This window comes from Oryzias latipes, chromosome 18, assembly GCF_053564925.1.
Source record: "Oryzias latipes strain Hd-rR chromosome 18, Olatipes_Hd-rR_3.1".
In the NCBI taxonomy this organism is placed as follows: domain Eukaryota; kingdom Metazoa; phylum Chordata; class Actinopteri; order Beloniformes; family Adrianichthyidae; genus Oryzias; species Oryzias latipes.
This window is the reverse complement of record NC_136254.1, coordinates 35,537,507-35,565,411: the sequence shown is the minus strand read 5'-3', so window position 1 is coordinate 35,565,411 and position 27,905 is coordinate 35,537,507. Positions and strand designations below refer to the sequence as shown.

The window sequence follows — 27,905 nt, the reverse complement described above, 5'->3', positions numbered from 1 at the left end:
GAGAACTGCACAAAGACCAGCCGTCGCCATCTTTAAATGCTTGTCTTGAACATCCCATAATTACATTTTGGTCTTTTATTATTAGAACTGTTTCAGGAACTTCAAGTTTACCAGTTTCTCTTTAGCACTTGGGTGTGTCGACATTCAAACAACAAAAACTATTTACAGAAAACCTGCTAGCTTCCCTGACGATGGCTAACCATCGGAGACGCTACCAGCTAGCGTCTCCGATGGCTAACCATCCGAGCCACGAGCTGGTAGAGCTAGCATAAACCATAAACACAAAGGGGACAGTTTTAGGATCCGTTGGAAAAGACATAAAAAGTTAATTGTTCGGTACTGCTAGCATGTTGCTTAGCTAGGAGTTGGCACCAAGAGGTTGTCGGTTTCACTTTCACATGGAGAGTCCACGCCCATCTCGCCATCCTGGCTTTAAAACAAGCAACAAACAGAAGCTTGACGGCGCCAGCGGCTCAGTCTGGACGTCGCGGTGGACCGATGTAAACATCTTACAACGTCTCTTCTGCGTTGAGTCTTTTTTCTTCAGCAGAAGCTGCTGCTAATAAATAAACAGTCTGAGGTGATCCTGCAGGACTGGACACCGTCCCAGGTGCCGTCCTCACTGGCCCCGGACGCCGTCCTCACTCGTCCCGGGAGCCCTCCACCATCCTGTACCTCTGTCTGCAGGACGACAGGAGCGCCAGCGGTGACAGAAAAACCAGGGGAACCGTGGTCTGGACGTTCCCCTCCAGGAAGTTGAACACCGGGTTCCACCAAGTTCTGGACAGGTAGTTGTTTGGAACGCCGCGGAGCTCCTGACCAAAGACAGAAACTTTACAAATCAAACATTTTCTCCCCTGGAGTCCAGAGAAGTGGAGACTTATTCCCTGAAGACAGACTCGGTTTGACTCTAAGAGCTTTTGTTCCTTTAAGTCGTGTGAATCGATGACAGAAAGCTGCACATTTCACAACATTTGAACCCTTCAACTTTCTGTTCCGACCACAAAAGGAGCCAAAAAAAGTCCCCAAAACTCTAAACCAGCAGACAAACGGCTTAACAAACGAGGTCGACGTCTTTGTCGCTCGGCGACTGAGGCTGCGGTCGGCTTACGTGTGTGTTGGCCATGGTGTGGTACCACCAGAAGATCCTGGTGGTGGCGATGTACGCGATCAGCACGTCGATGCTGTAGTGCTCATGAGCAACCAGGATGCAGACAACTCCAGAGGCGCAGAGCAGCCAGCAGAACCAGTGGTACCACCACATCCACCGGGGGGAGTCTGCGGGAACACAAACCAACTCAGGATGGGGGCGTGTCTGTGTGTGTCTGTGTGTGTTGTTCTTTTGTCCATGTATTTGTGTTTGTATACGTGTTGCAGTGGTGTGCACATTTGTTCACATCTTTTTGTGTGTCTTTGTAAACATTTTATGCACTTGTTGGGTGTGTGCCTGTTTCTACGTGTGTTGTTATTGTTGTTGTTATTTCTAATTGTTTTTCCCCATCAGTTTAAGGGTGGGAGGTGTGAAAGGAGTGGGGGGGCTAGGTACGGGGATGGGGGCACTATTTATTTATTTATCTATTTATTCATTAATCATCATGATTTTTTTAAATATTTTGTTGTGCTTTAATGTACAGCACTTTGTGTTATATTTTTATATGAAAAGTGCTTTATAAATAAAGTTTGATTTGATTTGTGTGTTTATACACATTACATTTTTGTGCGTTTGTACACGTGTGGTGTTGCGATTGTGTGTTTACTCACACTCCTTGATGAACAGGTACGCCAGTGTCAGCATGACCGTGTGACCGCTGTACAGGAAGTCTCCACACATCAGGTGAGAACTTGTGATCGACAAACCTGAACACAATAAAAGGACAGGAAACTGCCACGTCTTTCCACAATAAAAGCATCTCAACGTATAATTTATGCTTTAAAGCTCTTATTCTGTTCTAAAAGACTTTGATGGGAGTTTTCAGCCAATCAGAGGAGTCGGTCAGTTACCTCCTCCTGACAGCAGCCGCAGAATCCTCCAGATTTTCCCCACAGAGTCGTTATAAAGCTGTAAACAAACAAACAAACGTTTGTTTGCTGACGGAACAGGAAGTCGCGGCGAGCAGAAGGAGCAGAACGGTACCTTTGGAGCGCAGACCATGTGCTTCCCCGGCACCGGCAGCGTGGTGATGTACATGGTGATGCAGCGGTACATGTAGAGCGTCCCGATGAGGAAGAAGCAGCGCCGGCCCACGATGGCTCTACGTAAACAACAACAACAACACATCAACACATCAACAAACGACGGCGACACGGAATTCAAATGTACTTTTTCTTTCTGGACGTTTGTAGCAGAACTGTAACGGTTCTGTAAAGTTCTTTATGACATGTAGACTCAACTTTATTTGTTGTGGTTTAAAAATAAAAATAGAATAAAAACATTAAAAGCCAAACATGAAACGTTTGGTGTTTTGGTTACGAATAAAAAATAAACAAACAAAGACTGTGAATGCAGGTTCTGGTTGAGGTAAACCCTATAGACACCAGATCCACACTTTTAGTCATCAGAACTGGAATCAAAGTTTGTTTTAACCCTTTAACATCTGAGCTGTCAGCGGCGACGGGAAATAAGCCGCGCTCTTTGAATAACTATTTACATAATTAACGTTATTTCAAACTGAGAAAAAGCCTCTTTGCACTGCAACACGTTACGATACGTTACGATGTTTCCGTAAATACCGTAGATCAGAAAAGTCTTTAGGTTCAGGGCTAAAGTTCTGTTGTTTATGGGTCAACGGTTAAAAGAGACCCGTCCCGGCTTGGGTCCAGAAGTGCCGTACTTGTGTTTGAGGAGTATCCACTGGACCAGCCAGAACCCCACCAGGATCAGGCCGTTGGTCTCGGTGACGGTGAACGCCCAGGGGACCCGGTCCACGTAGTCAAAGAACTTGTCGGGCAGCGGCGGGCTCACGGACTTGTCTGGGACCCTCTCGTGGACGATGGTGATGACCACGGTGGTGAAGATGAGGTTGAAGATGGCGTAGAGGAAGGCCACGCCCGTTTTCCACCACTCGTTGGGGAGGTGGTTGGCGCGCTCCTCGGGCATGGAGATCTTGGTGTAGTCGCAGCGGCGCTGCAGCCGGCTCAGCGACTGCACCAGGGGGTTCTGCTTCAGCAGTCCGCTCAGGCGACCGCCGCCCCTGCCTTTGCCGTCGTGGTCGTCTGGGGGGGGCGTGCTGAGGCGGCTCGGGCCGCCGTTGGCGACCCTCTGAGGAGGGGGGGCAGCAGGAGAGCCGGAGGAGGTTGTGTTGAGTTCCACGGGGAGGATGACGTCACCGTCGTTCTGGACCCGTTCTGAAGCTGCCATGGAACCGCCACCAGCCAATCGCAGTCTGAGTAATGACTCAGCTGACCAGCCAGCTGTTCTTTAGTCCCGCCCCCTCGGCCCGGCTGATGGAAGGAGGAGGAAGACCAAAGAGGAGGAGGAGCAGTGCAGGCCGACTGAAGATCGGTGAGGTCACAGGAGGGCGTCTGCTGAAGAAACAACAGTTCATGTTCATGACGAGGTCATGTGACAACAGTGGGAGGAGCTTGAATCAGCCTTCCTTCTATGAGTTACCGTTTACCGTCAGCTGATGGTCAGACATGATGATCCACCTTCTGTGACTAAAACCCATCCAGAAAACAATCCAATCTGAGGACTTTACTCCTGCAGCTGATTAAAACCCAACAGAGAAATGGATTCAGAGCTTTTGCTGATAAAATGACGCCTGATTCCTCCGTCAGCCCGGAGCCAACCGGTTCATTTGTGCCTACTCCTAATCAGAATTTCCTTAAAAATGACTGCAGAAATGGAATTTAGTCTGGTTTTTGCTCCAGTTTGGTGCAGCCAAACCCTGGAAACACAGACGAAGCTTCAACCCTGAAACACCTTAGCTGACGTGACGGGACGTCCCGACAGGTAAACATTTAAAGATGAACCAGCAGCTGTGGAGGTCAAGGTCAAAGCTTCAGAGAAACCCTGAAAAGAGACGCCAGACGCCTTCAGAGCTCAGACACCGGATGTCCGTCCACACGGCTCCAGCTGGGACACACACACAACCACACACACTCACACCCAATCACAGCAGGAGGTCGGCGGTAAACTGTTTGACTTTAAGTAACCTGAAGAAGCTCCGCCTCCAAGCGGACAAAGTTCCAGAGATGAGATACAGGAGACAAACGAGTCCGACAACAAAACCAGTCAAACATTCACACGCATGTTTGTTGAGACGTTTGCACACCTGTTATCTGCAGTATTGAACAACACACACACACACACACACTAACACACACTAACACACATATCAGGTGAGAACATGGAGGAATTTCATTCCTAAGAAGCTTCAAACGTAGCTAAACTGAACGGATGACGAGGAAACGTGGCAGTAGGTCTGGTCAGAGGGGCTCCTGGGGGCCAAACTCTCAAATGGAAACTTAAGTCAAACTGAAAACACAAACTCCTCCTGGTGTCACGGAACCAGAACAAGAAGAACCGCACTGCAGGAGGTCCCGTGTCGATGTTCCTCTGAGTACAAAGACGGGAACCGCCTGCTGTGTTTATAACCAAAGAGCCCCTCCTTAACCTCCTCTGTGGGGCAGGCCCCGTCCACGATGAAGTCTGGGGGACCTCATCGGAACCAAACCCTCCAACTCCTCATCAGGAGGTCCAGCAGACCAGACCTGATCGGATCAGTTCTGGTCCAGCAGACCGGACCTGAACGGATCAGGTGGAGTCTCATTCATGCTTCCAGGCTCCTGAAGTGAAAGTAAAGTCCAGACGTCTCTGGAATTTTCCTTATTGAGTAAATATTGTTCCTGTATCGACTAATGTTTACAGAAGCCACGCCCACATTGTGGCTACATTTGACACATCAGCTCCACGCGCCGTTTCACCGGAGGAGTGACAGAATGTGACTCCTCGCAGTCACACGCCGTCATGGTCCTTTTCCCACAGGAAACCTGCAGCTCCTACAGCCGTTGACGGTCCAACCAAAGGGGCGGGTCCAGACCTCCAGGAAACCCGGAAAAGGCTAACAGGCAGCGATTTTCTAACTACAAATGCATTCCTCTACCAAGGTCATAGGTCATGTTTACGATGAGGAGTTTCTCATGTCTGCATCCGTCTAAACTTTGCACAAACTTTAATGGCTGAAGGGAAAAATAGGTTTCCAAACAAGTCCATGAACCTTTAGTCATGTCCTCTTGTTGAAAAAATGACCGTCTACATTTAACCCTTCAACACCGCCGGTGACACGCTGGACCACCGTAACACTACAACCATTTACACAATTAACGTCATTCCAACGGATTCTGAGGTGGAGACCAGAGTCATCATGCAGACATGAACACTTCCATCAGTCAAGTGAGGCATTTCACTGCAGAAGGGCTTTTCTCCGTGTCAGAATCTGTTATTTGTGTTGATTGTTGTAAAGTGTTGCACATCAACACAAAACTGCTTTTCTCAGCATTTAGAATCTTCTGGAACTACCTTCCGTGTGTAAAAAGGTTAAAGAGTTACAGTACTTCAAAGGATGTCAACGCTGAAGTGAAAGCTCCAGCGTCACAGGTTTAAACCCCGGACATCTTCTTACAAGTTCAAGGATGTAAGAATTGAACGCATCCTCGTCCCCACGGTAAGTCTCTGACCTGGACCCCGCCGCTCTGACCTGCTCCCCACGGTAAGCCTCTGACCTGGACCCCACCGCGGGTCTCTGACCTGGTCCCCGCCGCGGGTCTTTGACCTCGTCCCCTTCGAGGGTCTCAGAGGTTTGACAGAAACTGGAGATGTTTTTTATCCCGATGACACCAATGTCTCGTTGGGGTCTTTAGGGCATTGTGCAAAGGCGACTCTAGTCTGTTCTCGCTTCCATGGAACGCAAGGTTTGCTTGACGTTGGACTTTGTTGGGACTTGAAGTCCTGCAGACGCTCACGCCCTTGTCCGCTCGTGCTTTCACTCAGACGTCCACATGTGCGAGTAGAAAACAAAACACCACGGTGGCGGTCAGTCACCACCAACTCGCCCACAGGATTATGGAAACTAGGCTTTTGTTTTCACAAAACTGAAACCAGTTCCAGCAGAAGTGTTTGGACTTCCTCAGAACCGGGACGACATTCAGTCGTCTGGAGGGTGAAGGAAGTGGCGTTTCTCAAACACAGCTCTCCTGTTTGCCCGGTCTGCGCCTCCGGCTCCCGTTGGAGGACTCTGGCTGTGGAAAACCGTTTATGGAGAGGTTTAATTGGTTCATGGAGCTTTTACTGCAGCCTGACGCCCTGCTCGCCCTCCAGCAGGGGCCAGCTTCCTGTTTACGGAGGAGCAGCAGAAATCAGGCCCAATCGGATTAAGGAGCATGAGGATTCAATTTCACAAATTCCCACTGATTCATGGACACAACAGGTCCGTCCAGAGCTGCTGCTCCGCCGCTTTCCAGCAGCTAGACCCCAACACAGGAGGTTTCCGGTAAATCCTGCTGAGGGTCCTGATCCACAGGTGATAAAAGACCCTGTAGAGACTCTGATCAACCAGAAACTTTCATCTCTGAGGAACAAACTCTCTCGATTTTGAAGGAAAACCGAACAAAATACTTCAATAAAGAGGTTTTTAATGTAAAAATTACAAAAGGACCAGAATCCCCTTAAAACCTGCAGGTAAACACGTTTACTTTCCCTACTTAGTACTTTTCATCCAGACAGGATCATCTGATCTTAATCGATATAATCGATGGACTTGGAGGCCGCAGAGAAAGTCACCGTTTGTGTTTCCACCTTTTCGTTTCCTTCACGTCCTTCATTTTGACTCTCCGAGGACGTCATCAGGAAACTCACCTGGCTGTGACGGTGTTCATCGGTTTCCCACCGTTTTCTCCCCAAAAACCGACCGGAACCGCAGAAAGCAGCGCAGGAACCAACCGACTGACACCGACTTACCGTTTTAAGGCGGAATGTTGAGTTTTTCCAGCCGCCGCGCTTCGCTTCGCCTCCGTCTGACTCCTCTTCTCCGCAGACGGAGGTCTTCTCCGTGAACGAGCCCAACTTCTGCGGCCACGCCTCCTCTCCGCGTCTTTCTTTACATCCCATATATGGTGTTGCTGCTTCCGGACATATTCCCGGACTTGGAACCACCTGATGGATGACGTATAGACACACTTTCGGGCGGGAACTGAGTCAAAATGGCTATTTTTGATATATATTTCTGCTATGTTTATAACTTACTGAGATTGAATCAGGTTGGAATGAAAACATTGGTTGTTGTTCTATTTAATTCCTTGATGTTGTGCTTTGTGATTTAAATCGTTAAAACTTCAACATTCACAAAACTTTATGCACCGAAACATAATATTAAAAAAAACCCGCTAAAAACTCTGTTTTTTTTTAATTAAACCGAGCAAAGCTAAACTTGTTGACACATTCTTTAAATCTGGCAAAGAACAACAATAAATAAAAAATTACTTATTAATAAATAAAAATTGATGGCAGTAAAGCCCGATTGAGTAAACACAATGGTAGATGTTTTGGAGATAAATGCAGATGGAGACGGAGGAACAGTGACAGTGTTGGAAGTACCAGAGAGGAGGTCTAGAGGAGGTTCGTGGATGAACAGGACGACATGAGGGTGGATGGTGTGAGGAATCCTTCCTGTTTCCAGTGGTGATGGACAGGCTGACAGATGAGGTTAGACAGGAACCAACGTGGACTTGGATGTTTGCAGACGATACTGTGATTTGTAGTGAGAGCAGGGAACAGGTGGAGGAGAAGCTAGAGAGGTGGAGGTTTGTCCTGGACAGGAGAGGAATGAAGGTCAGATGCAGGAAGACAGAGAACATGTGTTTGAATGAGAGGAACCAAGAGGAAGAGTGAGGCTACATGGAGGAGAGATAAAGAGGAGGAGGATTCGAAGGATCTAGGGTCAACAGTCCAGAGGAATGGAGAAAGTGATGGAGGAAGCTCATTTGCTTCGGTGACCTCTGAAGGGAAAAGCCCAAAGGAAAAACAGATTCAGTGACCTCTACTGTTTTTGAACCATAAGGTGAAGCCTAAATCCTTAAATTTGTTCAAAAGTAAAAAATGTGCCTTATAATCCAGTGGGCCTCAAGTATAAATTCTGTTGGGCTATGTTGGGTGGCACGTGGCTCACAGGGCAGTAACTGAAGGGTTGGTGGTTCGATCCCTGCTCTCCCCAGCCAGCTGTCGTCCCCCAAGCGTGGGTGTCCTGCAGCTCCCCCAGGGGATGGGTCAAATGCAGAGAACAATTTCCCCATTATGGGATAAATACAACTTTTTTATTTGAGGATTCCATGGTCAGGACCATCAGTACTGTCCTTCAGCTGTTTGTGGATCAGTTCAACAGAGATTGTTTAACTTACTTTTTACCTTACAGGTAATTTCTTCTACCTAAAACTTTTTTTTTAACTAAAAAGCCACAATGGAGGAGTGAATCCGCCCCACGTGTCCCTGAAGCCTCTGGCTGCAGACCCCTGGACTGGGTAGTTGTTGGGGAAGGGTGTAATGCCGGGTGTAATGCACCAGAGGGCGCTGATTGTAGACAAAATAACACCTTCCATCATCTGAATCGCTGCTGCACAAAGTTTGAATCCGTCAACACGTTTGTGCAAGTCAATGCTTATTTGATGCAGCGGACAAAATGTTTGTTTTTAGTTCAGCGGTTGTGTTGTGAGAAGACGTCGTGAACATCGAAATGATTTCAAACTGCTTAACTGAGACAAAAAAGGGATTAAATGTTTGTTAAATGGTTTGTATTTTTTAACAGCTTCAGACGACAGGATGTCAAAAACACCCAATCAGAATCAGACCAACAACACTTCTTCATCCTGGAACAATCATGTTTCAGAGGTTAAAGGTAAGCTAATCGGAATGTTATTGGTTTATACTTTAACTGTGCAATCATCTTTTGTATATTTTTATATATCAAAAACATTTTTAACAAATAAAATTGAAAAGCAAAAACAGAAAGTTAGCTAATCGTAGCACCTCTAGAGTTTAACAGTTTCCATTTATGACCTTTAAGTTCTGGACTGGTTCTGGTTTTTCTTCTTCACTTGGTTGACGCTTGCGGGTTTCGGTTTCTTGTGGCTCTCTGGCGCTCCCTGCAGGCTCAAGTGTGAAGGTTTTTTGCATTATTCCGTCATCCCGCAGCAGGACTCTGTCCGATGAACCAACTTTCCTCTCCAGAATGTTCTGGTGTTCAGACGAGTTCACGCTCCTCTGAACAATCTCATGAGATCCGGGTGCTGTGACCCACATCAACAACGTCCACCACCGTGCTTGGCATTAAGGAAGCTTTTCGTGCTCAGACCTTTTTTCATCTCCACCTGTTCAAAGTGACGGAAACGATGGAGTCAAACCAAACGTCACGCAGTCGTGTTCCTTCAGGCTGAAGCCAGAAGCTTTTTAAAGGACTTGAACGCCTCCCAAGTCCAGCCTTCCTTAGATTCCAGCATCCAGAAACCTTTCCTGTCTCCTGCTTCTTCTGTGGTTTAAGGAGGAGCACCGTGACCTTTGACCTGCAGCCCCCGGCAGAGGGAGATGGATGCAGACAGCTGACAGCGCGAGGATCTGAGCCGGGCGCGCTCCGTGACCTTCCTGTGTGCGACTGACCGACAACATGGACGGCAACACGGACGACCTGTTCCACCCCAGGTACGGCTTTGATCGTGTGCAGACGCTCCGCTCCTCCTGTTCTTTGGGAAGCCGGGAGGTCACGAACGGCGTCCAGACGAAGGTTTAGCCGCAGGTCAAAGGTTAAAACCCAAAAGTTATTTTCCCCTCTAAGGTGGATGAACCTAAACAGACAAAGTTTCATTTGTTAAATCAGCTTCTAACAGTTTTTTTCAGGGTTCAGTTCCATCAAACACTGAAAATCTGGATCAGGTTTTTGCTTCAGGGAAACTTTTCTAAAACTTTTGGACATTTTCTTTAATTGTCTTCTCATGACTGTGAGAGTCAGACTCACGGCGTTTGGGACACGCAAACGCTGCGGCACGGCGTCTTATTTTTAGCAGCAGGAATGACTGCAGCTGTTGTGAGTCTGAGCACGTCAACAACTGTTGTGTGTGTGTGTGCGCGTACATGTGTGTTTGTCAGGTACTGTGGAGACCGTGTTAAACTGTCTGAGGACAGCGTGTCCAATATTGATGCAGTAGTTTGTTATTTCATTTGTTAGCTCAGATAAAAGAAAACAAAGAAAAGACTCAAACTTTCTCTGCTGTCACCGACTCCTTCAAACGTCGTGGAGGATGAAGAGGAAACGGAGAAACGATTGATTCAGAGTAAATTATTAAAACCAATAGACATCAATCATTTTAATTTAAAAAAATGAATGAAAGGTTAAAGTTTTTGGTAAGGAAAGAAAAGTCTCAGAGGCTCCGCGTTTCCCTCCATGTGGGAGAAAGTGGGCGTGTCTTTTAGCACACCTCACTTCCTGTTTTTTTAAATTTAAAACAGACGTTTGTCTTTGTCTGCATTAAACGATGGTTTAAATTTGGTGGAACAGTCGCAGGAGGAACCGGACTCGCTCTCCAGACTGTAGTGTCTTTAAATCATCAGACGGCTGTCGCTCAGCTGATTCCTCGTTCTCGCTGTTCTCCTCTCTCCTGTCCGTTTGCAGTCTGGAGGAGACCATCCTGAAACTGGATCCGGAGGACGGCAAGCAGGTCATGGAGTACTTCAAAGCCCACGCGCTGCTGATTCGAGAAAAAAATCGTAAGAAAAGACGCAACTCACACGTCCACAGAGGTAGCGACGCTAGTCAATCACGAACGCACCACACATGCACAACAGAAAAACGGAACACAAAAAGCTTTGAGCAGCTCCACAAACGTGACCAGGACAGCCCCCTAGTGGCTGGAGGTGACACTGCATGTCTCCAGTGCTGCAGGCCTCCATCAGAGAGCAGAAGAAGCTGCTGGTGGAAAACGCCAAACTGAAGAACGACATCGCACAGCTGCGATCTCAGCTGCAGGACAAGCAGGACAAGAAGCGCCGCGCCGGTACGGTTTCCTGTTCACGACATTTCACAACACTTTGTTTAGTTAAATGTGAATTTGTTTATGTTGTTATTTCTGTATTTCCAGGCAAAGCTTTGCTGTCACAAGCCCCGCCCCCAAATAACAATGACCACACCCCAGCCCTGTCTAACGACCAGCCTGCTTCCAAAACTGGAGCCACAGCCGCTCAACCTGTCAATCATCTTCCTCCCTCCCCTTCCTCCCATGAGGGGGGGGACAGACGGGGGAGAAGAAGAAGAGGAGAGCGGAGAGGTGAGGAAGGACGATCAAATAACCGTGACGTTACAGATCAGCTGATGTTCTCCATGGTTCGGTTTCAGCCCCTCCCACGTCTGACCCCTTCTGTCTGGGGGCGGAGCCCCGCATGGACGCCTCACGCCTGGACCTACGGGTGGGACGGCTCCTCAGTGTTAGGCCCCACCCACTGAGCGACGGCCTGAGCGTCCAGGAAGTGGACGTGGGAGAAAACGGCCCCCGAACGGTGGTCAGCAAGCAGGGGGGGGGGACGCACCTGGATGAGGTGACCACGCTTCCTCACCTGGAAAACATCTGATCTGAAAACGGTCAAGAGTTTTGTACTTTTATGAAACTTGCTGGGTAAATTTTAAATGTGAAGATTTCTTTTGTCTGAAATGAAAAACGAAAAAGAGAAATACTTATGAATGAAACGCTGTCAATCAAACGTTTGATGTTTTATTTAGGAAAAAATAGGTTTTACTCGTCAAACTAGGAGATAGAAGCGAACATGTCTTAATTTCCTAAATCTGTGGGACATTTTCAGTCAAACAACATAACTGTAATGTGGATTTGAACCTTTTACTAGAAACATTTTATTAAAGATACATTTTTGATTAAACTCTAACATCAGTCAAACTCTTCCAGCGCTCCCTGGTGGTGGTTTTGTGCAACGTCAAAGCCTCCAAGTTAAGGGGTGTGGTCTCCCAGGCACGCCTCCTCTGTTGCTCCGCCTCCGATGACTGCGTGGAGATGCTGGCCCCCCCTGTAGGCTCCGCCCCAGGCGACAGAGTCACTTTCCTCAGCTACCCTGGTAACCATGGCAACATCCCTGCTGTAATTTGCACAGACTTGAGCTGAGACTCCGCCCCCTTCTTCCCCCCCCCCCCCCCCCCCCCCCTGTCTCTGTGGGTTCAGGCGACCCGGACCGGGAGCTGCAGTCCAAACAGCGGGTCTGGGAGGTGCTGAAGACCGACCTGCAGGTGGACTGCAGGGGCGTGGCCAACTACAAGGGCTGCGCGTTCGAGGTGAAGGGGAAGGGGCTGTGCCGCGCCCCCTCCCTGGTCAACTGTGCCATCAGATAGATCCTCCTGAGGCGCTTCTGCTGCAGAACCCGGATGAGGAAGACACCGCTGAACGTTTAAAAAGAAAACGTCCTAAAGACGAATGAATGAAGCTTCAGTCTGCCCTCAGTTTGTGTCTCAAGTTTCTAAAAGTTTCAGGTCAAACTTTTCAAACAAATCTGTCAAAGACGTTCATTAAAGAGTCTATTAAACGTGACATTCTCTGTTCCTAACAGCAGATTACAACAACCTACGGTCCACTTTCTGACTCTAGCAGTTCAAACAGAAATGTCTTCTTTATCAACTTCTCTGTTTAACAGTTGACTGACTCTGACTCTGTTCTTCTGCCGCCAGCCCCGACCCTCGCCTGGATTTTGACCTTCCTGCCTCTCCTCTCATGATCTGATGCCTGTTACTGACCCCTCCATGCCTGACCCTGATTCACCTTTGTAGACTTTTAACTGAGCTAATAAACCTGCTGAATTTGGATCCAGACGTCTGTCTGTTCTGTGACACACAAACAAACAAAACAGAAAGTCAGTTAGAAGCTCTCCTAAACAAACACGTCAGAACTCGAGTTCCTGTCTGGCTCAGAGACAGGATTCTAACTCCTGGATTCTGAGCAATGGGAGGGAGAAAGACCATGAGTGAAGCATGGCGAGTTATGACTAGCAGCGTTAAGAGTGATGATGCTTTCACGTCAGCTGCGTCGGCAAGCTGGTGGAAACACGCACACACCAGAATTCTGGGCTGCTGCGTCTGGAACGCACGTGATTGAGCGTCGCTATGCTAGTGTTTATGTCCGGCCGTGGGCTCAACGTACAAATCAGGTGTTCATTGGTAACACACTGAACGTTCAACCGGTTTAACCATAGGCGTGTTTGAGATGAACGCAGCAATGAGCAAACCGCCAGATGAGCAAACCGCCTGATGAGCAGTGCATGCTGGTTAGTTTTTACTCTGATGTCACATGTCAATCATCATAAAATGATTGGGAGAGAGAGACGGGAGCAAGGCGCCCACCCAGGCGAACGCAGTTAGAAATTAGGTCCCACAATGACTGTAAGCTGCCTAAATGACTACAAAACAATGCATTGTGGGAAACGGCTTAGGACAGTTCTTAAATTTAAAGTGATGCTGGACAGAAACAGCTGGTGCTTAATGAAGGAAATCAGTATTTTATAACTCTTTCTGCAAAAAGTGAACGAGTGATGATAAAATAAACAAGATTTCTATTATTGTAAATAGAATCAACATCACAAAGATTACTACAACATTAGAAGATTTTTTGAAGCTTTTATTCTGAAATGAGCTTCCTCCGTAGGGTGGCTGGGTGCTCCCTTAGAGATAGGGTGAGAAGCTCGGTCACCCGCGGGGAGCTCGGAGTAGAACCGCTTCTCCTCCACATCGAAAGGAGCCAGCTGAGGTGGCTCGGGCATCTAGTCCGGATGCCTCCTGGACGCCTCCCTGGAGAGGTGTTCCGGGCATGTCCCACTGGGCGGAGGCCCCGGGGAAGACCCAGGACACGCTGGAGAGACTACGTCTCTCGGCTGGCCTGGGAACGCCTCGGGGTCCCCCCAGAAGAGCTGGAGGAAGTGGCTGGGGTGAGGGAAGTCTGGGCATCTCTGCTTAGACTGCTGCCCCCGCAACCCGGTCCCGGATAAGGGAGGAAAATGGATGGATGGATTCTTTTGTTTTCTTCTGATAATCATTTTGGTTTCAATGCTTTAATCAGACACACATTTGCATTTATGCAACAAAGGAACTCATGAGGCATCAATGATCATCATTGCCTTCACAATTTAACTTCAATTTCACTTTTATTCATTTCTTTGGGACGGTGAACATTGAAAACATCACAACAAAGAGCCAGAATCACCCAGCGGCTGTTTTTAATCTGTTTTAACCGGACAGATGTTAAAGTTTCTACCTGAAAAGATAAAAAGAACAACAATCAAATACGACAATTGAACATTGTTGTATTTGATTGTTGTGTTACTCGCAGCGCGACTGTTGAAGATGTTCCTGCTTCACTTTCATCTGGAACCCGTGTTCAGACGTCTCAGTGAGCAAAGACTCACATTTGCGTTCGTCAGACATCTTCAGGGTTTTACTCAGACAAACATCGGTTCACGTCTTCGGCCATCGTACGCGTAAAGCAGAGCGAAGCGAGGATTTTCTGTGTCCAAAGAGACAAAAGCGTGATGATGGAGAGTTCCTCTGAACATGCTAGGCGTTCCCCGCGGCGTCTGTCCGGACGCTCAGCGCTCGGTGATGGTTGGTGGCTGAGAGCCTCAGGACTTGGTCTCTGAGGGGTCGACCTACGATTATGGGCCAATCGCATCTGTTGTCCAGGAAACAGACTCCGCCCCTAACCTCCTTTGCCAAGGCTGTCATCCAGTCAGCAGTCTGATCGAGGTAGTCTGTCTGGCTAAGCCCCGCCTCTCTCAGGTGGTCAGCGTGTGTGAAGACGATTAAAGTGTGTTGACGCCAGTCTGGACCCAGGAGGTTCTGAAAGTCAAGAGAGAACGCAGAAGTCAGGAGAGGAACCGTCTCCAGAGGACAACGGGGACACGGTCTCTGCGTACCTGTGCTAGCTTCTGCACGTGTGCGCCGCACGGGCGGTCAGCGCGCGCCACGATCACCAGGACATGGACTCCTTCAGGGCAGGACTCCTGCAAGCCCAGCGGGCCGGCCGTCAGAGGGGGCGTGTCCATCACTCTCAGGGTTAGATCCGTCTCTGCGCCCTGTCTCCTGAAGTACTTTGGAAAATTCCGACTCAGAAGCCGAGACTCGGTCGTCATGGAAACGTCGTGAACGTTCGAGCCGGTCTGGAACTCATTTCCACCTGCAGGAAGAGAAACGGAGTCCTTCATCAACACTCAGACCGTCTACCAGAGTTTGAGTCCACGAAGAACAACTGACCAATCAGAGCGTTCCCCACAGAGCTCCTCCCACTCTGCTTGTCTCCTAGCAACAGCACGTTGAGGACGAGTGCGCTCTGGGATCCGTCTGCTCTGCGGGAACCCAGCATCCTCAGGATGTTGGTGAGGCTGTCGGCATGGAGACGGCCTTCCACGCCAGGATCCATCTGAGCGGAGAAGGTCGCCGTTTCACAACTGATCAAAGGTTTTCACTGGAAAAAAATCTGAAAATACCGGATGTGAAGAGTCAGACGTTGGTTCAGAGATCTCTGAAAGGAACAGCTTATTCACCTAAATGTCTAAAGTTCAGTAAAGTCTTACAGACTTTGAAGGATCAGAAACAAACACGGCGTTAACGTCTGAAGTTTAACCACAAACAAACGCCTTCCTGACGGGAACCAAAGTGTCTCCTACCTGCACCGCTGCAGCCGGCGGACACCCCGGTCCTGGATCGATGGCTGTGGAATCTGCATGCGGCTGCAGGAGGACCTGCTGGTTAACGTGTAACCAGTCGCTTTTATTGGCTCATAAAACGTCCTGCAGTAAAACAGACGAGTTTCTGATGAAATCATCAAAATCGGGTTTTCTGACAGCTTCTGTGACCGTCGGAGGGGAAGGCGTCTGACCCCTGAAGCCCCACCCACCCATGTGTTCTTCTGTGGACCCCGCCTGTTCCCGCGGCAGAACCGCAGACAGAACAGACGTGGTTTGGGTTTCTGTCAGAATCCAACAGCTGCTGCAGTCGTTGGACTTTCACTCGGCCATAAACTCTCAGGTTAAACAAAGGCCGGCGGAGCAGATCCGCTTTATGGTTAACGGCGTGGACGTCCACAGCGGCGCCGTTTAAGCAGGCGAAGAACAAAAATGGTGGAAAAGATCTGAAACTAGGAGAACTGATGAGTTTCTGCATGGACTGTCTGAGGATGACTCATCAGTATTGATCAGAGATGTGGATCATTACTGATCTGAGTCACACAGTGAGACCAATGATTGACAGGTCAAACCCAGTCTGTTTACTGGATACATAAACATTGAGACAATAGGTGTTTAATTATTTAAACCTCTATTTAGATCAGAATCAACAAAACTGACAAATATTTAGAAAGAAAGAAATCAGATTTATTAGTTGAGGCAAAAGTTTTTCGGTTAACTTCCTGGTTGACTTCAGCAGAAAACAGAACCTCAACTTCACTGCTGTTTCGGATCGTTTCATCCTGAAAATGTTCTCCATCTTTTTTCCATCCTCAGAGTTTTTCTGACTGCACTTCCAGAAGATGAAGACGCAGCAACACCTGAGTAGAAATGGAACCACTAGAAGAGACTCACAGACTAAACGGACAACAGTTTCCCCAGGGTGGGGGTGGGTTCTGGGGTCAGTACAGCAGGACATTAACAGACAGATGGGGGGGCGGGGGGGGGGGGGGGGGGGGGGGGCGGAAGGATCAATAAATACAGTCAGGGCCACATGGTTACAGGTGTGTCACTTCACCTGTGGAGACCAATCAGAAACACACCAGAACAGACCAGAAGACTGCAATGACGTCACCTGACCAGCAGAGAGAGACAGAGGGACCAAACCACGGCACAGGCGCTCAGATAATGTAATCTGTGATTCCAACTGCTCACATGTGCTTCTGCGTGTTCCACAAATCACAGGTGGGCTACAACTGCACTCTGAATTCTGACACATTCCTTATGAGAAACTTGTGTCTAAACTGATCTGTGTCCGAAAATGGAACTAGGGGGAGGGGGATTCAACCAATCAGAGTGCAGGATTCAGAGGATTTGGTAAATTTAGAAAGATCTTCACAGATTCAGACTTCCTGCTTCAATAACTCTTCTGATAAACATTTAAATGTGTCATCAAATCTCTCAATCATTTTGTATTAACACAGAGAGTGAACCACAAATGCATTTACCAAAAAAAAAAGTCTTTTTTTTCCTGATGTTCATGGATCTATTTGTTACGGAGCCCGTGTCCTGACATTAAGATATAAAAATATATCTTGTTCCCACAAATTAATATCTTGTTCCCACAGGTTATTATGTCGTTCGCACAAATTACTATTCCGTTCCCACAAGATACTATTGCGTTCCCTCAAAATACTATTCCGTTCCCTCGAAATGATTAACTCGTTCGAACGCAATAATTATGTCGTTCGAACGCAATAATTAATCCGTTCGAACGCAATAATTATTCACGTCATAAGTCATTCACGCGGATATGCTCTCTGTACGCCGGCAAAACTAAGCCGCTTTCAGGGGTAACTTCCGTGTCTCTGTGACCCATATTCGTTCAAAAAAGGAACATGAAAAACAAAAATGATCACTTTATTACCGTCTCAATGAATATAAGAAAAATATCAAAAGATTTATGATAACTAGGCTGCTTTGCATTCCCAGCGTGCTTTGCTGCAAATCACTGGCCAATCATTGGTCTTGTTGTTAGACCTTGGTCACAGGGACACGGTGATTGGCCAATGATTTGCAGCTAAGCATGCTGGGAAACGTGACGTAGTGCTATTGTTGTTATGCTACGAGCTAAAGGTAAGTGCTTTAGGCAAAGCAGCCAGCTTAATATGATATTTTTCAGATTTTCATCGTGAAAATAACAGATCGACCATTCTTGCTTTTATTTTTACCCCTATTGAATGCTCACAGAGACACGGAAGTAGCGGCAGGAAGCGGCTTTTGCAGCAAGATGACTGAGGGCGTACATCACCATGTGAATAAACGTGAATACGATGGATGCTTTTGTGCTTTTTAAAATAAATAAATCTGTTCTCTAAACATCCTCCGTGTCTTCAATGCAATGTAATGAGACACACACAGACAGAAATGTGAAGGTATCTGCTGTAAATCTATGACGTAAATGAATAACAGGATCAATGATCGGCTAGTCAGTTAGCATGTAGCCTAATAGCCTTCGAATGTAAAGCGACTGACTGCTAAAGTTAATAAAAGACAAGTCCTGAATATTATTATTCCTATTCGACCCTAAACTACAATATCAGCTGTCTGACAACAGACCAGCCGAAATGCTGGCATACAACAAAGAGCTCTGCGGCGGAGCTAGTAGTAGCCTAGCAGGAGCTATCGTATGACAAAGCAGCCTAGTTATCATAAATCTTTTGATATTTTTCTTATATTCATTGAGACTGTAATAAAGTGATCATTTTTGTTTTTAATGTTCCTTTTTTGAACGAATATGGGTCACAGAGACACGGAAGTTACCGCTGAAAGCGGCTTTTGCCGGCGTACAGAGAGCATATCCGCGTGAATGACTTATGACGTGAATACTTATTGCGTTCGAACGGATTAATTATTGCGTTCGAACGATATAATTATTGCATTCGCACGAGTTAATCATTTCGAGGGAACGGAATAGTATTTTGAGGGAACGCAATAGTATCTTGAGGGAACGGAATAGTATTTCGTGCGAACGACATAATAACCTGTGGGAACAAGATATATTTTTATATCTTAATGTCAGGACACGGGCTCCATAATTTGTCTGACAGTCGATGCATCAAAAAGGGGCGGAGCAGGGAGTTTGTGGCTCCACCCAGCATATTTTCTACAACACAAAAAAAACGTTTTCGTCTTTTCTGGATTCACAACGATTTGAATACAGAAAAACTCAGAAATGCAGATTTTAATCTTGAATTTCTTGATGAATGTCCTCCATCATCAGAAACATGTCAATATTATAAACAGTCTTTGAGTCTGACCTGCTGCTGCTGAGACAAAACCACCAGCAGACGCCACTTCCTGTGTCTGACGGCTGAAGGGAACCTGTGACCCGAGTCAAAGTGGATAAAGGCCACAGATGCAATCGGGCCTGGAAAACACAGGCGTGACATTAAGGAAGGAGGAAATGCAGGCGGGACGTGGAAGCAGAGCAGATAGCTGACCCACGCTGAACAGGAAGCTGGGAAACGCCGCTGAAGGTCAATGGAAAGGACCCCGCCAAAATAAATGTCATCTATGGACCATCTGTTCCCAACGCAGGAACCATTGGAGCCGACACGGGTCAACCACACACCAGGAAGGAGCTGCTGTCAGTGATCCTTCAAAAAGATCTCTGTCTGCTGAAGGTCGGTTCTGGAGGAAACGTTCCAAAACGAGTACGGAGGCCATGAAGGGTCATGAGCAGTTCCTCAGTCCACACCACCACTAGTGCAGGACAGCTCAGTCCTGGAGATCTGAAGATCCACGTCCTCGATGGTTCTCCACCTGGATCCGCTGGTTCCTGGAGGAACTTTGGTGAATGTTTGAAGCTCTTGGAAGATTATTCATCTGAGCCTGCTTAGAGGAGGGAAAAACGGTTGATGAAGTTACAGAAACCATAAGAGTTGCTCTTCTCTGTGGTTGTCTTCTGGTTATTCTAACATCTAAAGCTGAAGTGGTTGAATGGAACCGCATGTCTGCTCAATGCCTCCAGGTTCAGAGGATCCTGGACTCCAGGAAGTGGACATCCCTGATGGATGCAGGCTGGATGACCTCAGTCTTTGGTCGCGTCTTCATCAGAGCTCAGAGATGAATAATCCAGAGAAGCTGCAGCATTTGGTCAAAGGATCTGCATCACAGAGGACTCAGAAACAGATTCTTCTGCAGACATGTTCCTGCAGATCCACGTCCAGCAACCAGGAGAACCGTCTGGTAGAACCATGTTCCACATCTTCTGATAGAACAGCAGCTTTACCCGTTGATCTGACCCACCAGGAGGAGCTAAAGCTTCTGAGAGACGCTGAAGAGATGGGGGAGACCTGGAGGATGGAGCTCATTCATCTGGAACGAGGAAAGCAGATCAGGAGACTTGAAGGTGGAGGGAGAAGATCAGGACTTTGCTCAGAAAGAACAGTTATCCTCTGAGAGGAGAAGAGGAGGACAGGGAAGTGCAGGACAAGGAGAAGGAGGACTTAAGATCTTTGGTGGAACAACGTTGGTTGTTCAGAGACTCTGATGCAGAGACAGGAGGCAGAGATGAAGATGCTGAGGGTCTATGTGGGACCAGGATGGATCAGGGATCAGTCAGAGGATCAGATCATGGTGGATATTCAGGAGATCCATGCAGGAGAGCAGATGGAGACGTTTGAGAGGAAGAACAGTGATGATGATGACGGTGAAAGGATGCTGAGAATGGATCTACCAGGAAAGAGAGGGACCAAACGGAGGACCTGAAGGTGGAGGATGCAGAGTGGAGGGTTGGAGACAGGCAGGTGATTCTCTGTGGCGCCCCCTAAAGGAAGCAGCGAAAGGGAGAAGGAGAGGGCGGGGCTACCTGTGAATCTGTGACCCTTCATCTCAGATCACTCCTCCATCTATGAGCCACCGTTCCCTCCATGGAGTTCCTCTGACAAATGATTGGTCCAGTTTCTCTCAGGTTGGACTGGAACGGTTCGGTTTAGATCCTCGTGTTCCTGTTTTCCATCGACTGGACTGAGAACGGCGTTTACTTCAGTTACCTTTTGTCACAATAGGGACGCCGCCATGTTGGAACCAGACGTCATCAGTAAGCACTGATTGGTCAGAAACAATTGAGTCAACGTTACTATGGCAACCAATTTCACCATCAGCAGTGAGCTTTTTAGAAGGCCACACCCCTACAGCTTGAAATCTGTCAATCAAACTTTTTGAATGTTGGAGGTTGGGGCCAGCAGGCTCCACCTACTTTTACTGAGGCGTCTGATTGGTCAAATTAAAGTTTGAATGGGATTTTGGCTTCTTGCACCCAGCAGGTACTTCCTGTTTGGAACGCCAGGGGGCGGGGCCACTCAGTCCAGATCTCTTACACAGTCATTGGTGTTTTTCAACACGCTTTTTGGAGTTAGCGTGATCTATTATTCCAGACACACGTTCCCTGTTCTGCACTTCTGAGGCAAAACTTTCTACAAAGACAAAACCACTTCAGTCAGTTTGTTCATTTGGTTACATAACTTTTTAAATAAAGTTTATTGAAATACAAATTCTTGGTTACACAGTAGTTTCAATGTGTTTAATGATCAAACATCAGTGATTCCTCATAAATACACGAATAAGAGAGGAAGTGGAAAAAACTGACAGATTTATTAACAAATAAATGGATTTTCAAAATAACTTTCAGCAAAAATAGATTTAATTTAAAAGAAAATGAAGAAAAGAGCAAAGACAGAACCTTCTGGATGCTTCAGGTTAACATAAATTATTATTTTGAATTTTTATCACATTTGTTTAAAGTAACTCATTTACTTAAATCTGTTTATTGACAGAAACAGTGTAGATTCAGGAATGCTTTAGAGGGTTTTTCAAAATAAGAGTCACAGTGAGGTCGTGGTTTCTGTGAGGGTCACAACAGTCAGGAGGAAATGGAGTCAAACTGGATTTAAACCAGTTTCTGTGTCTAGACGCCTCGACCTGAACCTCAGAGACTCCCAGCTCTGTTTGTGTATCAGAGCTGCCTGACAGGAAACTCATTAGCATCAGAAACTGGGTCTGTGGGGGGGGAGGGGCAGACGAGGGTTTCAACCTCTTTGGTTGCTGCTGCGGTTCCTCTGGACCGGGTCATTAATGGAGAAATTCTCCTTTTAAACGCTCAGATCTTCTGGCACATGTGGAGTCTCGTGTTCGCTGCCTTTGACCTGAAGGGGGAGGCGGAGGAGGGCGCCGTGAATTTGGAGCGAGATGCCTCGGCGAGCAGCAGAGAGGAGGGCGGGGTCTGGAGGGTGGAGTCCTGCTTCCCCCGGCAGTGGAGTCCGGCGCCGCAGGAGCAGCGCTGGAACAGCTCCAGGCCGGCGTGGCCCTTCCGGCGCTGCCGCGTGCAGACCTGCCCCTCCCGCAGCAGCGGCTTGCAGATGCGGGTCCAGAAGTGCCGGGCGCAGCACAGCCCCCCCGAGCAGTCGGAGGAGCGCAGGCAGGGGTCCCCCACCTGACCTGCAACACACAACAAGCTCCAAGTTTAGTGTTTTGATCTAAACTTCACAGAAACCTGAAGAAGTTCCACCTTTGCTGGAAGCTCCTTTGATGTTCATCCTCTTCCTCTTCCTCCATCCTTTCATCTTTGGCTCCGCCTCTCCGTCAGCGTTTGGGATCCTCTGGGCGAGAGAAGCGTCCGCATCCGGAACGCAAACGTCTGACAAAATATCACCAAAAAACAGGAAATCAGAACGTCGCCGTCACAACAAAAGACCAGAAGGTTAAAAGACGCGACCTTACTGTGGATGCAGTGGTTGTCATGGCAACACATGCCGTCTCTCAGGCAACGCTTGCTGCTCCTGCGGCAGGTCCTGCAGCGGGAGTGGGCGGGGCCTTCGGCAGGGAGGTGGCAGTAGCTTCCCTCAGAGCACTCCAGGTCGCTCATGCATTGGTGGAGCTGCAGGAAAACGCCAGATTCCAGAACGCCGACCACGAAACATTAGCGTTAGCCACGCTAGCGTGTTCACAATAACTGTAACTCCTAACCATTATTGTAACACGGATAAAAAGGTCTGACAGGCTACACATTAGCCGCATTAGCGTGTTCACAATAACTGTAACTCCTAACCATTATCGTAACACGGATAAAAACACACGTTAGCTTAATCGCAGTAACAGCCGGCCAAACATTCTGCCGAAGGACCGTGTTCCACATCAGCAAACTCGGCCAGAATGAATCCATGTGTGTTTTCTTCTAAAAATAGGATTTTATAGGTTTTATTGTGTGGAAAATCGTTTTTTTTCAGTGAAGGACAAAGCAGTTTTAACCCTTTAACACCAGAGCCGTCTCCGGCGACGCCTACAAAACAAACATTCAGACATCCGTAACTCTTCCACTGTTTATCAACACGAATCAGCTGATTCTGACACGAGATAAACAGCTTTTTCCAATTTTAGCGTAAAGACTTTTCTCTGTGTCGCTACTGAAGCTAAAACACCGGAGTGAAAGGTTAAAGGAATTCAAAGATCATGTTCACTACTTAATATATTTCTAATGGCAAATATGATCCCCATAGTAAAAAGATATTGAAAAAAAGGAACATTTACGAAGACTATTTATGAATCAACCATGTTCTGATGATGAAAACTCCATTTATTTATAAATAAATGCATTTTTTTTCTAATAAAAATTATTCAAACACAATGCATTGTGGTCTATATTCACCCATCTACAGAGCATCTGGTTTTTCCCAGAGACTTCTGGGAAATTTCAAGCGAACTGGATTTTGGAAAAGCAGATGCTGAGTTTTCTGATGCTCTGACTGAGATGATGATCAATGAAGGAAATTGTCTTTGGTCAAAATTCCAATAAAGTTTGAAACATTTTGAAGCCTCAGGGGAATTCCTGCTGTCCAGTTTGAAACTTATTTTTCTGCTGAAAGTTTAGAAAAAACCTTTACATGAAAAGTGTCATAAAATTCCTCAGAAGAGGCATTTCTTTCCAAATAAGAAACCATCAGGTGTTTTTCCCAGATTATAATCTGAATCCTATTTAATCTCATTTAATGGTCATTTTTCTCTAAATGATGGTTCCAAGTCTCATAAAAAATGTTTTTTTAATCATCTCTAACATTTAAAGTTTTCATCTCAGACTCTAACATGAATCTCCGTCTGAACGTTTAGAACTTTCTGTCTTCGTTCTGGTCCGCTCACGCGTTCTGATCCGTTTAGATGTAGACGTGGATCTCTCACCTTCAGGTCCTCGCTGGTCTCCCACGAGCTCCCGTTGGCCGGCACGGCTGGACCGTCCCGGAGGACCACGGTTCTGATGGAGTTGAGCCGGACGCGCGGTTCCACGCGTGGGGAACACGCCAGGACCATGAGCCCCAGACTCAGCATCAGACCCTCCATGGCTGTGGTGGAGCGGTAGAACCTCACCTGTAGACCTCACCTGCAGCTTTCTCCTGAACGGAACACCTGTGGAAGGGAAAACCCACATTTGCTGAGTCAGACTCTGATTCTGGACCGGATCAGGTATCAGAACTTCATCCCAGATCAGGTTTTTACTCCCAGATTTGGTGAAAATCTGTAGTTTCTGATGGACCGGAGACTCAGGCCGACCCAGATCCCTCACATCTCCACACCTGACCTCCACCTGCCTGCAGGACGTGCGGCCGAACCCGTCCGGACCGGACCGACGGTGGAGCCGAACAGCTGTTTGAACCTCGGAGGAACTCACCTGCAGACCGAAGGTACGACGCTGCGCTCTGACCGCTGCTGCCGCGCGGACAGGTGAGGCGCGCGGCGTTTTATGAGCTCACTGCGAGCACGCGCCCGCGCGCACGGCGTCGCCGGAGCATCGATACCTTCACCCCTCCACCGATACAGAGAGGAAGAGGAGGAGGAGGAAATAACATCCATCCTCCTGATCTGAGATGTTTCTCCTGAACTTTGAGATTCTAGAAGGAAAACAGCGTCACTTTATTTCAATTATTTTCATATTTGATGACTATTATTTATTTGCTTTGATGTGAAGCACTTTGTGTTGTAAACTGGTATGAAAGGCGCCAAACAAATAGATAAATTTAAGTAAAGTTCACGCAAAAAAAGATGAAACCTGATGAAGTTCAGAACTTTAATACTGTTGATTTTTTCAGTTTATAATTTAATATTCTATCTGACAATCTGTGTCTTTAAAAATCATTTTCATTTATTTTCATCACAATGACGTCATGAGGGACATCTGTAATGCAGAGGAAATGACCCCGCTGTGAACGTCTCCACTTCACCATGGAGGGAGGGTTGGAGACATCAGGTGATCCCAGGAGCCAACGCCCTGGAGGGGTCTTTACAGGTGACGAACCAAAGAACGGATCAGAACAAGAAGAAAACAACTAGAGGCTCCACCCCTTTATCATCACTCTTTATGTTGTTGATGTTCTTTTTACCAAAAAAAGAGACGAAAAAATTGAATGCATCAAAACCCAAAAAATATTAAAGGAGAGATAAAAAAATATTAAGGAAAAAAGTAAAGAAAAGAATGAATAAAAAAACAAAAATATTTGAAGTTTCTAAAACACAAAAGAGATTCTCTGTTCAGAACTGATGCTCTGTGGTTCCAGATGTGATGATGTCATCATGGTCATCAGCCAATCCCTGCTCAGCATGTGAGTGCTGGGTCATCACCATGGAGACAGACGGGTCACTTGCTGCAGACAGAACAGTTTAGAAACTGAAGATGATTGATCAAATGTGATTGATTGATTTCTGTTACCTGAGGCTCTTTGTGGACATAAAGACACCAGAAGGAGAGTGGAGATGAAGAACGGACTGATCACCAGCAGGTGGAGCAGGACTCTGAATAATGCAGGGGGCGGGGCTTCTGTGGTCCTGGGTCTCTCTGCAGACAGAATCCCACCTGGTCAGGTGACTGCATGGAGGAAATCCATGGTGAGATGACAGTGAAGCTCCTCACCTGAGACAGAGATCCAGCTGGATGGAGACTCTCCATGAGCGCTGATGTGACACTTGTAGAGACCTTCATCAGACCTGGAAACATGCTGGAGGGTCATGTGACCTGTAGGCTCAGTCCTGATGAGGGAGCCATCTTTATAGAAAGCAGCTGAGGGCTTGGAGGGAGGGGTCTGTGATTGACAGCTCAGAGTGAGGTCATGACCCTCCATCACAGGGAGGACAGGACTCTGCAGGATCACTGATCCACCTCAACACAGAGACAAAGCATTTCATCCATCTGCACACAGCTGCAGCAACACTAACTCCACAGTCTGATCTTACCAGAGACACTGATGTTCACGCTGATGCTGGAGGCTCCTCCCCCTCTGGACTCACACCAGTACACACCACTGTCTGATGGAAGAAGATAACTGATCCTGCAGGATGAACCATCTGCTGATCCCCACTCAGATCCACACAGAGTCCTGGTTTCTTCTGTGGTGTTTCTCCTCAGAGTCCATCCTGCAGAGCTGTGGTCCTCACACTTCAGAGTCACTGATTCTCCTCTAAAGAACTGAGATCTGCTGGGACTCACAGTCAGACCAACTGCAACAACAAAGTAAAGACACACAGAGTGTTGCTGCTGTCAGAGGCTTTCTTGGACACAAAGACAGAGAGTGGGACTGACTGAGGAAGTGGACTAACTTTGGTTGGTTGTGCAGCACAGCAGGGAGCTCAGAGCTGCAGAGAAATGACACTCAGCTTAGTTGGAGCTTTGATGAAGGCTCTGCTGTGGGAAGCAGCATCTGTCAACGTTTCCACACCAACACACATCCAGCAGACGGGACTCACCCAGCAGCATCTGGACAGATGTTCCCTCCATTCTGCAGCTGCAGGACATCAGACCAACAGCAGTTGGACAGACACCAAAGTCTGATTCTTCTGTTAGGATGATCGTCTGTGTGACGGTTCACTTTTCTCTGAAGCATCAACCAGGAAACTCAGACAGGAAGAGACGTGACAAACCACAAACACAGTGGTCACAGGAGAAAAACAACTGTTGTCTTCACATGAAAGAGTTTTCAGGAAGTGTCAGAACTCTGATGGCACCTCTGAGGTTGGCTGTCATTGGTCCTTTTGACGTTAGAAAATGCAGACTGGGACGTGTTCCAGTAAAACTCTCCTGATGTCAGCATGTTAGATGAACTGGACATGGGGCTTCTGGGTAATCCATTGGAGTGTACGGTACAGAAAACCATCATCAAGACAATAACTGTCTACAACAACCAAACCAAACTGGAAATCAGAGATCAGTCCTGCCAGAGTCCAACATACAACTCCAACAGGTCTGACTTCTGCCAGCTAATCTAACCAAGCTCCGCCTCCTGTCATACAGAGACTGAACAGGCCTTAGTTAGACCAGACCCAGACCCAACACTCACAGAGCCCCCTCTACAGGACACCAAGGGAGATGCCATCAAATGCCTTCTCCAAATCCACAAAACCCTTTTGGACTGGACAAGAGAACTCCCATGAACCCCCCATCCCCCTATGGAGGGTGTAGACCTGGTCTACTGTTCTACTGTTGTTCCTGGATCTGTGGCTCAACCAGAGGCGGTTCTACACTAAACTCCTTCCCAGACTCCCCCCCCCCTTTTTCATCCATGTCAACCCGATACAAAAGACGTCTAAAACTATGTAATATATCATGGATTGATAGATGAAAACTCAGCTCATAGTTGCTGTTTTCCATCCTATACATTTTACAGCAGACACACCAGTCATGACGTCTAAAGGTTACCACTAATGTTACACGTAAAGGTAGAGCCAAAGGTTTAGAAGAAGACAAAATGGTAACAAATAAATATTGATATCAGACATTTAGGCCTACCCAAGTTTTAGTCAGAAAAGAATTGTTGACGTTGTTGTTTCAGGAAGCAGAAAACCTTCATCCCTACGAGGACAAACCCTTTTCTTCATCTCACTTCTCCTCTTCTTCAGATGGCTTTGACCTTTTTTTCCTCCATCTCTCTGGCGTTTTACAATAAACTTCCCCACCAAAGGAGTAGACTAAACCAGTTTTCACCTTGGTGACCTCCTTATTCTGTGTTCCCCACTTTTATTTGGCCAATTTTGTCATGGTGCCTTTGTCAGTTTTCCTCCCCCTCCCAGCTCTGCTCTGCTCCTGATCCACCAGCTGTGATTACTCATCTCATTAATCACCTGCTCTACTTAAGGAGACCCTGCTCCAGCATTCTTCGCCAGTTCGTTAACCTCGGTG

General features: G+C 47.3%; 5 protein-coding genes across 11 annotated transcripts; 1 reads left to right on the top strand and 4 right to left on the bottom strand.

Annotated features, from left to right (window-relative positions):
• Positions 1 to 62: 62 nt before the first annotated feature.
• LOC101170793 (phosphatidylcholine:ceramide cholinephosphotransferase 2) lies at positions 63 to 9,522 on the bottom strand. Of its 4 annotated transcripts, none has more exons than XM_011487160.4 (7): positions 6,959 to 9,522; positions 2,832 to 3,522; positions 2,135 to 2,252; positions 2,002 to 2,059; positions 1,762 to 1,857; positions 1,112 to 1,278; positions 63 to 815 (listed from the first exon to the last, which is right to left on the bottom strand). In XM_011487160.4, the coding sequence occupies exons 2-7, from the start codon at positions 3,356 to 3,358 to the stop codon at positions 642 to 644; spliced, it is 1,140 nt and encodes a 379-aa protein (XP_011485462.1). In that variant the 5' UTR covers positions 3,359 to 3,522; positions 6,959 to 9,522; the 3' UTR covers positions 63 to 641. The 4 variants fall into 4 exon arrangements, with proteins under 4 accessions (XP_011485462.1, XP_011485463.1, XP_011485464.1 ...); XM_011487161.4 differs by having other exon boundaries at positions 2,832 to 3,525; positions 6,959 to 7,153; XM_011487162.4 differs by having other exon boundaries at positions 2,832 to 3,525; positions 6,857 to 7,064.
• Positions 9,523 to 9,529: 7 nt separating this feature from the next.
• Positions 9,530 to 12,842, top strand: LOC101171033 (aminoacyl tRNA synthase complex-interacting multifunctional protein 1). The gene is made up of 7 exons (XM_011487163.4): positions 9,530 to 9,688; positions 10,656 to 10,750; positions 10,918 to 11,037; positions 11,122 to 11,307; positions 11,376 to 11,575; positions 11,938 to 12,103; positions 12,208 to 12,842. The coding sequence occupies exons 1-7, from the start codon at positions 9,654 to 9,656 to the stop codon at positions 12,372 to 12,374; spliced, it is 969 nt and encodes a 322-aa protein (XP_011485465.2). The 5' UTR covers positions 9,530 to 9,653; the 3' UTR covers positions 12,375 to 12,842.
• A 1,323-nt stretch (positions 12,843 to 14,165) lies between these two features.
• Positions 14,166 to 16,023, bottom strand: LOC101171283 (GTPase IMAP family member GIMD1). Of its 2 annotated transcripts, none has more exons than XM_004079545.5 (4): positions 15,692 to 16,023; positions 15,279 to 15,501; positions 14,942 to 15,201; positions 14,166 to 14,864 (listed from the first exon to the last, which is right to left on the bottom strand). In XM_004079545.5, exons 2-4 carry the CDS (start codon positions 15,442 to 15,444, stop codon positions 14,583 to 14,585), a joined length of 708 nt encoding a protein of 235 aa, XP_004079593.1. In that variant the 5' UTR covers positions 15,445 to 15,501; positions 15,692 to 16,023; the 3' UTR covers positions 14,166 to 14,582. The 2 variants fall into 2 exon arrangements, with proteins under 2 accessions (XP_004079593.1, XP_023822007.1); XM_023966239.2 differs by lacking the exon at positions 15,692 to 16,023 and adding an exon at positions 15,512 to 15,681 and having other exon boundaries at positions 15,279 to 15,444.
• Positions 16,024 to 21,195: 5,172 nt separating this feature from the next.
• Positions 21,196 to 24,535, bottom strand: LOC101159297 (dickkopf-related protein 2-like). Of its 2 annotated transcripts, XM_078936004.1 has the most exons (5): positions 24,411 to 24,535; positions 23,924 to 24,148; positions 22,472 to 22,628; positions 22,260 to 22,388; positions 21,196 to 22,189 (listed from the first exon to the last, which is right to left on the bottom strand). In XM_078936004.1, the coding sequence occupies exons 2-5, from the start codon at positions 24,080 to 24,082 to the stop codon at positions 21,852 to 21,854; spliced, it is 783 nt and encodes a 260-aa protein (XP_078792130.1). In that variant the 5' UTR covers positions 24,083 to 24,148; positions 24,411 to 24,535; the 3' UTR covers positions 21,196 to 21,851. The 2 variants fall into 2 exon arrangements, with proteins under 2 accessions (XP_078792130.1, XP_023822006.1); XM_023966238.2 differs by lacking the exon at positions 24,411 to 24,535 and having other exon boundaries at positions 23,924 to 24,404.
• Positions 24,536 to 24,795: 260 nt separating this feature from the next.
• LOC111949302 (Fc receptor-like B) lies at positions 24,796 to 27,770 on the bottom strand. 2 transcript variants are annotated; one of them, XM_078936003.1, is made up of 8 exons: positions 27,516 to 27,768; positions 26,735 to 26,845; positions 26,477 to 26,604; positions 26,330 to 26,365; positions 25,967 to 26,230; positions 25,647 to 25,892; positions 25,446 to 25,571; positions 24,796 to 25,380 (listed from the first exon to the last, which is right to left on the bottom strand). In XM_078936003.1, exons 3-8 carry the CDS (start codon positions 26,523 to 26,525, stop codon positions 25,268 to 25,270), a joined length of 834 nt encoding a protein of 277 aa, XP_078792129.1. In that variant the 5' UTR covers positions 26,526 to 26,604; positions 26,735 to 26,845; positions 27,516 to 27,768; the 3' UTR covers positions 24,796 to 25,267. The 2 variants fall into 2 exon arrangements, with proteins under 2 accessions (XP_078792129.1, XP_023822005.1); XM_023966237.2 differs by lacking the exon at positions 26,735 to 26,845 and having other exon boundaries at positions 27,516 to 27,770.
• Positions 27,771 to 27,905: the final 135 nt, after the last annotated feature.